Source organism: Musca vetustissima, unplaced genomic scaffold (assembly GCF_032173495.1).
Source record: "Musca vetustissima isolate MV318-11 ecotype Yass unplaced genomic scaffold, APGP_CSIRO_Mvet_v1 utg29964, whole genome shotgun sequence".
Lineage (NCBI taxonomy): Eukaryota > Metazoa > Arthropoda > Insecta > Diptera > Muscidae > Musca > Musca vetustissima.
The window spans coordinates 257583-273065 of record NW_026881719.1 but is presented as its reverse complement, the minus strand read 5'-3'; the positions used below and the strand labels follow the sequence as shown (position 1 = coordinate 273065).

The 15483-nt window shown below is 33.8% G+C and overlaps 1 protein-coding gene across 1 annotated transcript; it reads left to right on the top strand.

Annotated features, from left to right (window-relative positions):
- Nucleotides 1-12096: 12096 nt before the first annotated feature.
- Nucleotides 12097-14611, top strand: LOC133327702 (putative phospholipase B-like lamina ancestor). The gene is made up of 4 exons (XM_061536252.1): nt 12097-12180; nt 12369-12670; nt 12748-12864; nt 12929-14611. The coding sequence occupies exons 1-4, from the start codon at nt 12097-12099 to the stop codon at nt 14556-14558; spliced, it is 2133 nt and encodes a 710-aa protein (XP_061392236.1). The 3' UTR covers nt 14559-14611.
- Nucleotides 14612-15483: the final 872 nt, after the last annotated feature.

Here is a 15483-nt window from a genome sequence, read left to right as displayed (position 1 = left end):
TTAAGTTTCGTGAAAATCGGTTTAGATTTAGATATATCTCCCATATATTTTTTCGTCCGATTCTATGTTAATGGAGCATCAAAGCCTGTATGAAGTCTAGAAAGATGTTTGCAAATTTTGATATAGTTTCCATATTTTTTAATAAATTGTGCAACAAACTCCTAATGTTTGTCAGATTGACGCGCTTCCATATATATTTCGAACGAGTCCTTTTGGGTTCCTAATAAACTCGCCAAGTGCTTTCATCCACCTCGATTTTGTGTCAGTGAAGCAGAATTCCATGCTCTCAGACTATTTGCAAAATTTAAAAAAAAATTAACAATTTTATTAAAAAAAAACATTAGTCAATCGGGGTCGATCATACTATACCCTACGCAACTACTACAGATCTCTAATTTTCTGCGGATGTTTATTCCGAGCCTGGGCAATATTTCGTTATATTTGCACCCTCTTGCCTGATTAGAGGTCAACATCACGTCTTCCTTACACTGGCACATTTTTCGAATATTACTAATATTGAGTAAAGCCATTTTGATCACTTATGCAGATTCCGCTAATAATTGCGGCCAACATAAAAAAAGAAAAACACACACACACATCCCAAAATTATTATCTGATCATCACCGAAAATTATAGGCGTTGTCCTTGAGCATAACTAGAACCTCATGGAAAATTTCAAAGCGATAAGCGCTATATGTCCGTCCTCTAGAGTGGTAATGGGTTACAAAATAATATTGTAATACGTTACGTTGCAACTCACACATCTGAGTAGAATATAATTGGTATAAATTTAAAGGCCAATCACTCAGCCGGATATACTATCAACTTCCCGGGTCTATGTCCTTAAGGAGTAAATTTATACGCCATAGAATACAAATTTTATCAATTTTCACACATAAGTCAGGGTTAATTTCATAAGTCCCGGGTCTATGTCCTTCAGGAGTAAATTTATACGCCATAGAATAACAATTTTGTCAATTTTCACACACAAGTGAGGGTTCATTTCACCTTCTAAATATTGACCGATCTTTATCACAACAGGCATGCTTATTCTTTGGCACGATCCCCTTCTCCATTTAAAATTTCGGGGCGACCAGAAAAATCGTCAGAAATTAAGTATTTGGTCCATTTCATCCCCTAATATTTAACAACAACAATAGGGGTCTTCATTGTTCAGAACCCATCCCTACATTCAAAATTTAATTAAAATTTGTCCATAACTGTGGCCTGTAAACACAATACAAAATATAGTGGACAAACGGACGGACGGACGGACACAAATGTCTAGGACGACTCAAAGGTGGGTCTAGGGCCAATATTTCGCGGCGTTACAAACTCTTGGAACTACACAATGCTATAATACTCTGACAACATCGATGTGTAGGGTATAAAAAAATAGTTATAAAATCTCTATTTTCTTTCTCCTTGAAATGTGGCAATGACTTTTCCAAAAAACAACCATTTACTTAAGGATTATTTAATAGCTAAAGAAGTAAATAAAAAAATCATCCTAAGTTTTGTCTATTTTCTTAAAACTAATTAACGATTTTAGACTATGAACCTAGAGAAATGTTATGATTAAAAAATGTTCTGTTATGATTTCAAATAAATAATCACTACAATATGTTTTTTTTTTTTTTAATTTTCTGGAAATTCTTTCCTGCCATAGACGAAGAAAAATTTGAATTAAAATTGTTTTCACTTTTTTTTTGCCCCCCTTTCATTTATTCTTTATTCGTTAAGCATTATAACAATTGGCATAAACAAATAAATTCTGATTGGCTCGTAAATTTTTCAAAATTTTGATGTTGTTTTGAAAAAAAAAAAATCATCGAAAGAAATTCATATTTGTTTGTGGTATTTTTCCTATCGGCTTCTCTAAAACTTTTTAAGCGCGTAGCATTTTTTTGCCACAAAATATTTGTTTTTATTTATTGGTACACGAGTACTTAATTGTCTACACAATTATTTATCATATCTTTTTTCGTTTAAAGGGAGCGGTGGTGCGGTAAAAGTTGAATTAACCATAAATTCCCATATTTTTTTTTAATTTATTTCATGTTTCATATGTACATACATATATCAAAATTTTATTATCACTTCAAATCAGGAAATTGTATCATTAAATAACAATTTATTATATTTTTTTTATAATTCTGGATAGAAATCCTCAATTTTCTTTGGCAAAATAAAATTTTTAAAAGAATGTTGCTAAAAAGAAATATTTCTCTTAAGTATTAACAATTAAAAATGAATTAAATTATTCAACAAGAACTGATGGAAATTCCGGGAATCACCTCTGCAAATTTCCATTTAATATTTATTATTATTTTTTGCGATTATTGGCTCCACCAGGAATTTTAAATATCTAAAAAGTATTAAGTTATTTATTAATACAATTGAATAAATTATTATTATTATTTATTTTAATAAACATTTTTATGAAATACTTCTATTAAAAAAAACTAAATCGTTCGAATGTATGTGTAAACATTTACACCATCCTTTGTGTATAATTTAATACACAGGATTGTGGAGTCAAAGCAGTCCTGATTTTTATTATGAATGTCAAAGATAAGGTTTATGAAAAAATCCAATATTTTTACTTTCATATATAAATTATAGAAAATTTTTATTAAGGGAACCCCCCCCCCATTCTCGATTTTATTTTTTCAAGATTTTCAATGGGCTGGTAAATCAATACCAATGCTTGTTAAGGTTTATAACTTTGCACATATATAATTGAAGATTTAAAAGAGAAGAAAAATAATTTACAAAAAAATTTTGTTATTGTTTTGTTGTTGTTTTTTGTAATTAAAGAAAAGTCCTTATTTTTGATGGCGGGCATGATAACTCCTCACTGGAACATCGGAATCCGAAAATTCCAACGGTGTTAGAAAGAGTACATGTCTGACTCTCGTATGAACTAGGATTATTGACTTCGCTCTAAAATTAAGAAAATGGTGGCCCTTTAAAAAATATTTTTGAAAAATCGCGGATTTTTTACCAAAAAACCAAGTTAAAAAATAAGGAAGATCTTCACCGATTGGCTTTATCCTAGTTCATACGAGAGCTATACACTCCCAGAGAAACGTTGCAAAATTTGGAACCGATTGGATTATTAGTTTTTGAGTTATCGTGCCCGCCATTCGCAAAAAAATGTTTAGAGAAAAACGCGTTTAAAGTTTGAGAAGCCCTTCAGCCGTCACTTGATGCTGACACAATAAATCGGATATATCTTCAACAGTTCATGAGATTTTCACTTGAAATTTTGTAGAGACATTCTTTAATCAGTGTAGATTCGAATTATATCAACAAAAATTTTGACCCCGAGAATGGGGGGGGGGGGGTCCCCTTAAATGTATTATTACTCAAAATTTATATATTGTGGATAAGTTACTATAAGACGTGGATTTAGCAAATAAATACATTTAGGTCGATTAGGACCTGCAAAATACCAAAAAAAAAAAAAAAAACTCTACACAACTACACCTTTTTCAAATGTTATTCAAAACATTTCAATTGCAATTCGAGAATTTCATTTGTAATTCGAAAAATCAATTTGCAATTCATAACATTTACTTGTAATTCGAGTATGTTATTTGTAATTCACAACATTTCATTTGTAATTTTAAACTTTTCGTATGAAATTCAAAAAATGACATTTGAAATTTAAAAAATTTCATTCGTAATTCGAATATTTCAATTTGAATTTCATAGAGTTTCATTTGAAATTCAAAGAAATCCATTTGAAATTCAAAGAATCCAATTTGTAATTCATAAAATTTCAGTTGTAATTCATAACAATTCATTTCAAATTCATACATATTCCTTTTGTGTTACCAATAACGTTTTTCGAATTTAAAATTAAATGTTATGAAAAATAAATGGAATGTTATGTATTTCAAATCAAATGTTAAGAATTTCAAAATGAATTATTTAAATTTCAAATGAAATTTTATTAATTTCAAGTTGAATTTTATGAATTTCAAACGCAAATACTTGGAATTTCAAATGGAAGTTTATGAATTTCAAATGGAGTTCTATGAATTTCGAAAGGTATTCTCGGAATTACAAATGAAATTCTCGAATTGCAGCTGATATGTTGTGAATTGCAAATGGAATTCTCGAATTGCAAATTATATGTTGTGAATTACAAATGGAATTCTCGAATTACATTTGATATATTTTTAATAACATGTGAAAAAGGTGTATTTTGTCAGGGTATTACAGCTTTGTGCAGCCCCAAGCATTTGTAACGCCGCGAAATATTGGTCACAGACCCACCTTTTAGTATACCGATCGTCATATCTCGACTAGCTGAGTCGATCTAGACATGTGTGTCCGCCCGTCCGTCTACCCATTACAATTTGTAAACACGATACAGTCCAGAGATTTGGACCAATCGTTACGAAATTTTGCATGTAGGATGGGTTCTGGCCAAAGAAGACCATATTGTGTTTGGTAATGATCCGTTAATATTTAGGATATGCTTTTCTGGTCGGTTAGAGGCCACAATTATGACCCGAATACCACGAGGAAGGGAATCTGACCAAAGAATATGCATGATGGTTTTGATGAAGGTCGGTCAATATTTACCGGGTCAAATGGACCCAGACTTTTGTGTGAATGAGAAAAAAATGACAACATTTTTATTCTGGGGCGTATATAGTTATTCCTGAAGGACATGGACCCCACAGATGTTGATAGTATATCCAAGAGGAGTTGTTGACCATTAAATTGATACCACATCTGAGTACATATAGCCATATAGTATGTACTCGGATGTGGGAGTTATACTTAAATATTTACAGGGGTCTATGTGTTGTGATATGGTTTAGTATTACTATTATCACTCTAGAGGGAGGGAATGTCGCGCCGAAAGCTTTGCATGAAGTTTCGGTTATGGTCAAAGATGACACCTATAATTTTCGGCGATGTAAAAATTATATTTAGGGGGTGCAATGAACCGAACACTTTATTTTTGTCAGATTTTTCTCTTCGCTCTAGAGGGCATTATTATATTCAGAACATCACATATTTTACACGGTGAAGGGGATCCGAACAATTACTTCGAAAAGCCGTCATATGATACGGAACGATCAATATTCCGTGGGTTAAATTAGGGATAAGTAAATCGACTTTCGACCAAGCTATTATCCGACTTTTTGTGTTGAAAAGTCTAAAAATCAAGGTCGATACTTGCTTAACAATCTCAAAGACCAAATTTCTCAAAAATTACACATTCTAGAACTTTATTTTATCTGTTGACAATAATTAATTTTAAAAAATCAATTTTTAGTCGATTTGGAATTAGTCGGAAAAAGTTGAATATAGTTTTTGAACAGGTTTGACAAAATTCAAAGATCGAAAAGTCGACTTTTTAGTGAAGTCTAAATATCGACTTTTTGTTCAGCGGCAAAAATCGAAATGCCTAAAAGTCGAATCAGCTAAATCAAAGCTCGAATCAGCCAAAACCTAGGTCAAATCAGCCAAAAGCTAAACTGAGCCAATTTTTATTTTATGGCGTAGAAAGTAGTGCTGTTGACCTATAATCGGTAAAAAGGGTGCAATAATCGCGAAATATTGCCCAGGCTCAGAATATAGATCTGCAGAAAGTTCCATTTACATGGTAGTTGTGTAGGATATCATATGATCGGCCCCATCTGACTATACTGCACCGCTCACTGGTTTTTAATAATCCATCCTGGGTGTCAGGTTGCAGTATGGAATTTTCTTGTCTCCTGGCAGCAGTTCATCATGACATCCACCTAATAATAGTTCCGATCGAATTAATATGTATTGAATGGCTATTTGCTGTCATTAATTCCCATTTAAATATCTCAAAATTATATCCTCAGCAGCAGTTCACCATGACATCCACCTAATAATAGTCCCGATCGAATTTATATGTATTGAATGGCTATTTTTTGTCATTAATTCCCATTTAAATATCTCAAAATTATATCCTATTTGCCTATAAGACAACTATTCCAAAATACAGTATCTCATAGCATTACTGATAACATTATTTTATTTAATTGTTAAACATATTTCGTGATGCGTTGATTTTACTCTCTTTCTTTGGCGCCTTTTTTGTTGTTTTTGGTCTTCTGTTACTGTTGATGGTACCACAAAAGAAATTGGTGGAATTTGCAAGAATTCTCTTAGCTATCAACTGATAAGGACTGTTTCGAGTCGCATACCTCAGAAACGCTCTCTAGCAAAATATTTCGTATTTCTATTTTGCTCACAAAAAAAGAGATCCATTGTTATATTTTGTTGTTGTTGTTATTTCACTAATAATAACAATAATTTCTGATAGGTCGGATCGCTTGTTTCTTCTAAGTAGAAAATATTTTAAAACATAAGACAGTCTGTCACAGAATACAGTGAAGATAAACACGTCAAAGTCAAAGCAAGTCAACGCGTTGTGAAATTAAAAAAAAATTCATTTATTAACTGAAATTTGATACTAAACCTTTGAATTCCATCAAGACGGAATACTTTTTATATAATTAATTACAAAAAATTGGTACAAATTTTATAAAAAAAATCCGCTACAAAGGTGAGTGTTTAAAAATGAAAAAATAGTCTCTTTTTCTGTGAAAAGTGAAAGGGATTTGAATACATTTCCCGCAGTTTTCAAATATTAATTAAAAAAGCTCGCATGTGAAAATTCGTTATAATTGCGGATCTCTTAAAAAGTGTCAAGTTTTGTTTTTTGACAAAATATCCACGTGTCTAATATCAAAAAAGAAAAACTTTCTTCTTCTAATTTTTTGAAAATATTCTCACCATTAAATAGTTTATAGATAAAAATCGGGATTCCTATTACGGCAACAGAAATTTGAAAACAGAAAACTTATCTTTATGAATACTTACATACTACCCACAACATTTGATTTGTATGACAAATTAGCAGCAGTAGTAGTATAATTAAATTGTATATAATTTCTAATCTCGTTATCATTGAAAATAAAATACACATTGCGGTGATTCATTACAAAAAAAATCCCCATGGATTTTAAAATTTGACTAATTTAATCTCTTGGCGCATTTTTATCAGAAACTTTTTTTAAAACGTAAAACGTGACCACAATTTATATATAGAACACGCGAAAATGGATCAAAGATCCCGAATACGTCCTTGATCAATTATATATGAACCGATTTGAATAGGATTTAGTTCGAGATTAAATTCAGTTATACATTTCATATTAATTTGATGCATTAAATTTTGAACTGTACTAACTACATTAGGAGCTAAGCGAAAATCCGAATACATAAAATGGCTCGGATCAAGTTTTGGCCTAAACAACAATCGTTTCCATTTTATGTTTCAAAACCCTATAAAGAGAAGATACTTCGGCTTGACTTTCGGCCAAATTAATACATTTTTTGAAAGATAGGCGGTGGTGTTTTCAAGCATTAGTTTTGGATTCCACACAAGGTGAGGATTTCATAAAAATGAATTTTAAGGCTCCAAATAAGGTGAAGATATTTTAGAAGCTATTTTTAAGTTTCCACATAAGTTGAGGCTTTTTTAAAATTATTTTTACGGTTCCACCCAAGGTGAGGAATTTTTGTTTAATTATTTTAAAGGTGAGCTGAGGTTTTTTAATTATTTTAGGGGTCCCCCAAAAAGCGTGGATTTAAAAATAATACTTTTAACGGTCTACCACAAGGCATGCATTTTTTAAAAATTATTTTTAAGGCTCCACTCAATTTGGGGATTTTTTAAAACTATTTTTAAAGTTCCACACAGGTGAGGATTGTTTACAAACAATTTTTAGGGTTCCACATAAGTTGAGCATTTTTAAAAATTATTTTTAAGAGTCTACCACAAGGTGAGGATTTTTTTTAACTATTTTAGCGGTCCTCCTAAAAGCATGGTTAAAAAAATATTTTAAAGGGTCTACCACAAGGCACTGATTTTTTAAAATTATTTTTATGGTTCTAGACAAGTTGAGGTGATGTTTTAAAAATTATTTTTAGGGTTCTTCAAATAGGCTTAGATTTTTATACCCTACACAACTATGTTGTCAGGGTATTATAGCTTTGTGCAGCCCCAAAAGTTTGTAACGCCGCGAAATATTGGTCCTAGACCCAACTTTAAGTATATCGATCGTCATATTTCGACTAGCTGAGTCGATCTAGACATGTGTGTCCGTCCGTCCGTCTGTCCATTATAACTTGTAAACACGATACAGGCCACAGTTATGGACCAATCTTCACGAAATTTTGCATGTAGGATGGGTTCTGGCTAATGAAGACCCCTATTATGGCCCAAACACCGCGAATTTTTGCATGGAGAGGGGGATCGGGCCAAAGAATAAGCATGCCTGTTTTGATAAAGATTGGTCAATATTTAGCGGGTCAAATGGACCCAGACTTTTGTGTGGAAAATGACAAATTTTGTATTCTATGGCGTATATATTTACTCCTGAAGGACATAGACTGATGATAATATATCCAAGAGGACTGGTTTACCTCTAAATTGATACCAATTGCATTGTCGTGTGTACTCGCATGTGGGAGTTACACTTAAATATTTACAGGTCTTTACGTATTCATATATTATTTAGTAACGCATTACCACACTAGAGGGCGGAAATATATCGCGGATCGCTTTGAAATTTCCCATGAGGATCCAGGTATAGTCATGGACTAATTTTCGGTGATGATCAGATAATATTGTTTTTTTTATGAGTCCATTTATAGACCACTATTGAAAGCCGGACATCACAACACAACCCACGGTGAAGGGGATCTGTACAAGTAATTAGAAGAGCTGTACTGAATATTAGTAATATTTACAGACGGTCAAGGGGGGTACAAATATCGCTAAATATTGCCCAAGCTCAGATTATCGAACCATAGAAAATTAGATTTTCGTGGAAGTTGTGTAGGGTATCATATGGTCGGCCCCGTCCGACTATACTGCTCCGCTCACTGATTTTAAAATTATAAGGTGGGATTTTTTTTAAAAATAATTCTTAAGGTTCCCCACCAGGTGAGCAGTTTTTAAAAATTATGTTTAAGGTTCCACAGAAGACGTGGGTTTTTAAAAATTGTTTTTTAAGATTATATGATATTTTTTATCAATTCCGCATACGTTTGTTCTTGATCTTTTTTGAGTTGTGATTTCAATCAACATAGAATTTTAATATATCTTCGACGAATAATTCGAGTTACTTCTATAGTAATCTGAATTTTTACTATTTCCAGGCCTTTTAGAATGAAAATATTGTGATAGTGTTCAAAATAGTCCTAAGTTTCAATGGCCACCTCTTCATTCTACTAAAATGTCATATCTGCGACAATTCTTTTAAGATCCGAGAAAATAAAGCATTGACCGGACCGAATCTATAGAATACGGCACATCGTTTTTACTGACTTGCATCCAGTGTTGCCGAAAGTGGGCATTTATGCCCAAAAGTGGGCATAAATAATGTAATATTTTGGACTTGGGCGGATTTTGGGCATATTTTTCGTTTCCGGCCATGGTATAATAATAAAAGGTAACAGCAAGTGTTGTTGTACAAAAAACGATACAACAACCACATGGAAATTTGTTGTTGTAAGTTCTACTAGTGTCAACTCATTTGACAGAAAAATGTAAACAAACAAACAAATTATCATCAAATTATTTTTATTTTGAAAATGGAATATTTTCGAATCCTCAAAATAAAAATTGAAAAACATGAATGAAAATCTATCAAATTTATATTTCTATCGCTTCCACATTTTTCCTTTAATTATACCATTGCCATATATATGGGTAACACATATGACAATGCTGGGAATAGCGAGTTATTCCTTCAAGAAAGATTTGCTTCCTCAAACTTTCCCAGCAGGCAGATTGAGTAAATTGAATACGGGAGCACATTAATAAAGAACAATTTCAAATTGTATGCGTTCCCAATTTTCCTGTTGGGTGATTTTTAAAAACATAATTTGTCAAATTCATATTGACACTAGTATTACGTTGGAATCAAATCAGCTGGGATTTGCTGTTACCTTTAATAATTGTACCATGGTTTCCGGCGCATTTATTTTTTTGTGTATTTGTTTACGCTACACAAATATTTTTTGAGAAATAGTTTTCTGTAGTGATCCGACAATCATTATAGGATAAAATTGACCAAAATATTTATTAATGTCTTATTCTAATCGCTCTATAGATCATAAGCATGATCCGAATATCATATAATTTATCCGGGAAGTGGATCTGGGCATCGATGAACATAACAATCTATGGTGGACATGTTTTATCCAGGAACATATTAAATAAAATCATTTGTACTTTGAAATCATCTCAACTATCTTGACTTATGTGTTGGGATATACCAAAATGCTCATATGTGGACAAACATTCACTGAAAATGTTTGTCCAGTGGTATTTGTCAACCCCTTCCGAATATCTGCTCCGCTTACTGGTTTTCTTTTAGGTCATTCTGTTGGGTTTCCCGACATATATACTACCTCAATATGGTTTGCTGTGGTCTCTATTGCCAAGGTGGAACATTTTTATTATATTGTGACCGATTATTGCCCTAAATTTATATTAATTATAAATATTAAGGCCTTTCATGTTTAGACTACACAGTATTTACCATTCGCTTTATTTAAGGTATATGTTTTTATTAAAGAGTTGTGCCCTAGGGGCCATTTATTCGGATTTAATGCAGATTTGGTAACATATTATGATGTGGAATCAATGCATGAAATCAACATTTACAACCATTTAAAATATTGACCCTGAAGCAATGAATTTAATCTAGGTTCCGTTCAACTGATATTGGATGAACAAATTTTAAAAATTTCGGCACTTTGTGGGGAACTTGATTTAAATTTGGAAGAAAAATATGTGTTAAGTTTGGATTAAATCGGTTACTTCTTTCGAATGATATCGTGCGCACCAGTCATCCAGACGGTTATTTGTTAATGGACTCCAAATTGAATCGGATTTGATCCAAAGACACATGGGGACTAAACGAATATTTCGATGAGGTACTTTTTCCGCAACATAGTACAAATTTTTAAAACAAAGACATTAAAAAACTATTTAAAAATAAAAAATCAATTTTGCTATTATTTTCCCCATATTTCCATGCCGCAAAACAGTGTACTTTTTTGCATTTGAAAAAATGTAGAACAAAAAGGACACTCGCTTTTAATACTTAACGTCAGTGTATACCTTTTCAATTCTTGAATTTTTGGGCATAAATTGTTGATTTTGGGCACTTTTTAGGGAAATTTTGGGCGGAAATAAAATTTTCAAACGGCAACACTGCTTGCATCACCTTTTCTTTTCCTTCTTTCAACAATATACGATCATTCATAATTGTTTTGTGGGTGTTTTTTTTTAAGTTTTACTCATAACCACCTGTTTGGATGGTAGATGGGTTCATCGACGCACATTTCAAAATTTCACAAATATTTTATGTTTATTTTCTTTTTCAATAAATTTATACACGCTTCTCTTAAAATTTAGTAACACCATCTATATGTTTAATTATTGTAGCGCCATCTATATGTGAGACTTTCAATTGACCGTTACATTGGTAAACTTATACAAGGCATCTAAAGATCATCTACAAATATGTATATAAATTCTAATGAGAGAATTCCATCTAATTATATAGCCCTGGTTCTTATATCGACTGCTTGAATAACAAATCAATTCATAATAATTATTAAAACACATTTCCTAATCAATATCCTGTTATCCTTTCTTTTATCTTTTCAGGGAATACAAATCAACAGTAAATTTCGTTCCTTTTTTACAAACCAAAAAAAGACAATAACAGAGAATCAACTTTTGTTTTCGGCTACCACAACAACAATTTGGAAATATACAACAACAAATTACAGGAACTTTACGTTCCACCAAAAAATAATCCCCATCTTTTAGAAAATCCGATCCATTAGAATACATCCATAGTCAGACGTCCATAAAGTACTTAAAACTATTTATTACGGAAATCACGCTAACTCTTAATTTATTCAACATCGTCGTCATCGCCATCGTCATCATTCTCCCCCAGATATATATTAACAACAAGTCCACCAAAGAAAATACTTTCTCCGATGACCAAAAAGGTCGTTAATCAAGAGAAAGTGGACACCACCTGCTACTGCTGCTGCTACGGTACGGGCCAAGATATTTGTGCAGTAAACAACAACATTAACATCGTACACAGCATTCTGCTGAACACAGGACACTCATACGCCGCACGAGCAGATCTCAATTATCGTGTTTAAATCAGACGTCAAGTGAAGGAATTGCAAAAAACTCCTGAACCACCAAACCAATTTCTGGTGCACAGCAACGCTGTACTAAATTATTGGACTTCATTTAGTTTTTTTTCGGATTTTTGAACGGCTTCAAAACGGCGGGCACAGTGCTAAAAGTTGTTGGTGCATCATGGCAAAAGACCCGGATTGGGACATACATACTGATCGGTGCCGGTTTACTGGTTATCGGTGCCTTCTTTATCGGTTACATTGAGAGGCCAGAATACGATGGTACCTATTGTGCCACAGCATTTTGGACCAAACAAGTTGGCTTCCAAATTGAATATTGGAAACAACAAAACGATCTTCTTAACATTCCAAAAGGTGCTGCTAGAATATGCTATAAGGATTCCATATATGAAAATGGGTAAGTTGTAATCTCACACACACATGTCGCATCACTGAAATCAATATTAAAAACGTCCCTTCTCTTTTATTCCTTAGCTGGGCTCAAATTGAAATAGAAACTCAACGTTCCTTTCCCGATTGGGTTCAGGCCTATGGTGCTGGTATAATTGAGGGATCTCTAACCTGGCATCAAATCTACAATCAGTGGGTCAAGTATGTACTACTTAAAAATTCCGAAATGATCCACCACTAATCGCCATTTGTGTTTTCTTTACAGCACAATTCAATCATCCTGCGAACGCGATGAGGATGCCCAAAACTTTTGTACCTGGCTGCGAGATCTGTTAACCGAAAACTATGTCAAAATCAAAGAAACTGCACTTCTTCGGCAGGACCTTGAGCACTATTGGCATCAAATCGGTTTGTTCTTCTTTCAATTGGAGGGTCTCGAGACGGGCTATCGCAAAGGAGCCAAACGGGCTCGCTCTGATCTGGAAGAGGAAATACCATTTTCGGATTTCCTATTGATGAATGCAGCCGCCGATATCCAGGATCTGAAAATTTACTATGAAAATTTTGTGCTCAGCAGCGGCAGCAGTGACAGCGCTGGGAATTCAACAACATCCACATCAACTGGGGCGACGGAAACAGTGCCAAGCAAGAATTTCCATTTGCCTATGGCTTCAATGCTGACAAAAATCTTCCCATCGGATAATTCAGGCACTTGGCAGTTATTATTTGGCCATAGCACAGCTGGCAGTTACGCGTCCATGTTGAGAATCCAAAAACGTTATAAATTCCATTATCACTTCGGTCCCAACCAACGGACCAACACAGTGCCCGGTGTCGATATAACATTCACCGGCTATCCGGGCATTCTGGCTTCAACTGATGATTTTTATATTGTAAAGGGTAGACAAGTTCAATCGATTGTGGCAGGAGTGGGCATGAAAAATGAAAATTTGGAACTTTGGAAGTCGGTTGATATCAACCAGGCAATATTGCTATCAGCCCGAGTGATGGCTGCAAATAGGGTGGCCCAAAATCGTCGAACATGGGCCAAGGCTATGTCCAAACATCCATACACCGGTTCCAAACAATGGATCACCGTTGATTTGAATAAACTGGGGCCTTTGAATCCACTCTATCAGACCTTGGCTGAAGATGACAGATTTGATGATAAGCCGGCCCCGCTTGATCCCAAAGATGAAGCAGTCATTTCCGAACTGTACAATCGTTACAAGGGATTGGTATGGATTGCCGAACAATTACCTGGTCGCATGCATATGAAGGATGTTACTGAACGATTTATAAACGACAATAGCACAGCGTGGCTAGCTAATGGGGTACCATACTTCGATGAATTGCAAGAGATTAGCAAAGTGAACGTGGACAGCTATCCCAACGATCTGTTACCGCTAGACAATGAGAAGCTGACTAATTTGGAGGCTGTGGACACATTTCTACGAACTCATGGCTTCCGCGGTGACCTGTTGGGAGATGAGGAATCTCTGGCCTATGGCAATACAGATATCAAACTGTTCGCCTACAATGCCCGCCTCGGTATTAGCGATTACCATGCGTTTGCCGGACCGGTTTTTATGCGTCTGCAACACATGCAGCCTCGCTCTATACCAGAACCATCTAATCCGGAGGGTCCCATAAACTCTTCCATTCTCGATGATCGCTTAAGTGTGACCATCGATGATGCAGCCGAACTGGCAGAAATGGAAATGATCACTGAACGCCGACCAGTTCGCAATGATATGCGGGCAATAGCAATGCGTCAAACTGGGGCTGGTCCCTTCAAATGGTCATCGGTGTATGACAAAATGTCCGACATAAAACATGCGGGTCATCCGGATGAATGGAATTTTGGCAAAGTATCACCGAAATGGGCGTGGTAGCACCGCACCGCACTCACTCCCATCCAGCCAAAACAGTGCCAGCAATCATCTCCTCCTAAGCACTCCTATCGCCTCATTTTAAAGCATCACTACTCCACAATTCATCGACAAAGCAATATTTTTTATAATGTAATTTTTAGTAATTATAGTAACGGAATTTTTTTAGAAAAAAGTTAAAAAAATTATTAAGAAGTACTTTTTTATAGAACAACATTTTTTACAAATATCAAAAAAAAAAGTCATCGTCAAAAACTGGATTTCAATTCAAGAAATTTGTAACAAATTGTAATTTTGCATCCAAAAAGAAACGAAAATTTAAACTTTAGTGCTATATTAGTATGTATATTAAATGTTTATAGAATAACTGTGTTCGTCATCCATAGTTCTAATTGAGTGTGATATACAATAATAAATATATAGATAGAGTTAATTTGTAAATGTGTAAATTATAAATGTTCAAAGTCTTCCAGTTTATAGCGAAACAATTGTGCTTTTTTATAAATATCTACATGTTGAGAAATTGTAAACAAATGTTAAACATCCATTTGATGACGTACGAAGAGAAAAAACAGCAAAAAATAAAAATCGATTGTGAACGAAAAAAGAAATATACCCAAATTTTTAAACAAGAACTTTTGTGTGTTTCAATAACATTTTCTTTAAGTTTCGAATGTATTATGAAGATTTGACTTGTAAGTCTATATTGCATACACATAAATACGAATGGAGGATGCAGCTTTTGGGTGTTTTGCTATAGGAATGTCACAACTGAAACAAACGACCTCTACTAATATTAAGAAAGACAAGTAAAGAGTTGAACATATGCGAAGAAGTACTAGAAGACTTTGGTACCTCCCCCATCTTCGGAGTTAAAGTAGGTTTGGTAAAATATTTCGATTTGCAAACTATGATTCAAATCAGTTAT

Bases quoted from the DNA above. Each gene is read 5' to 3' on its own strand.
- LOC133327702 (XM_061536252.1), top strand. From the start codon at position 12,097: ATGACCAAAAAGGTCGTTAATCAAGAGAAAGTGGACACCACCTGCTAC. The intron at 12,671-12,747 runs GTAAGTTGTAAT...TTTATTCCTTAG, and splicing joins GATTCCATATATGAAAATGG to CTGGGCTCAAATTGAAATAG. The intron at 12,865-12,928 runs GTATGTACTACT...TTTTCTTTACAG, and splicing joins ATCTACAATCAGTGGGTCAA to CACAATTCAATCATCCTGCG.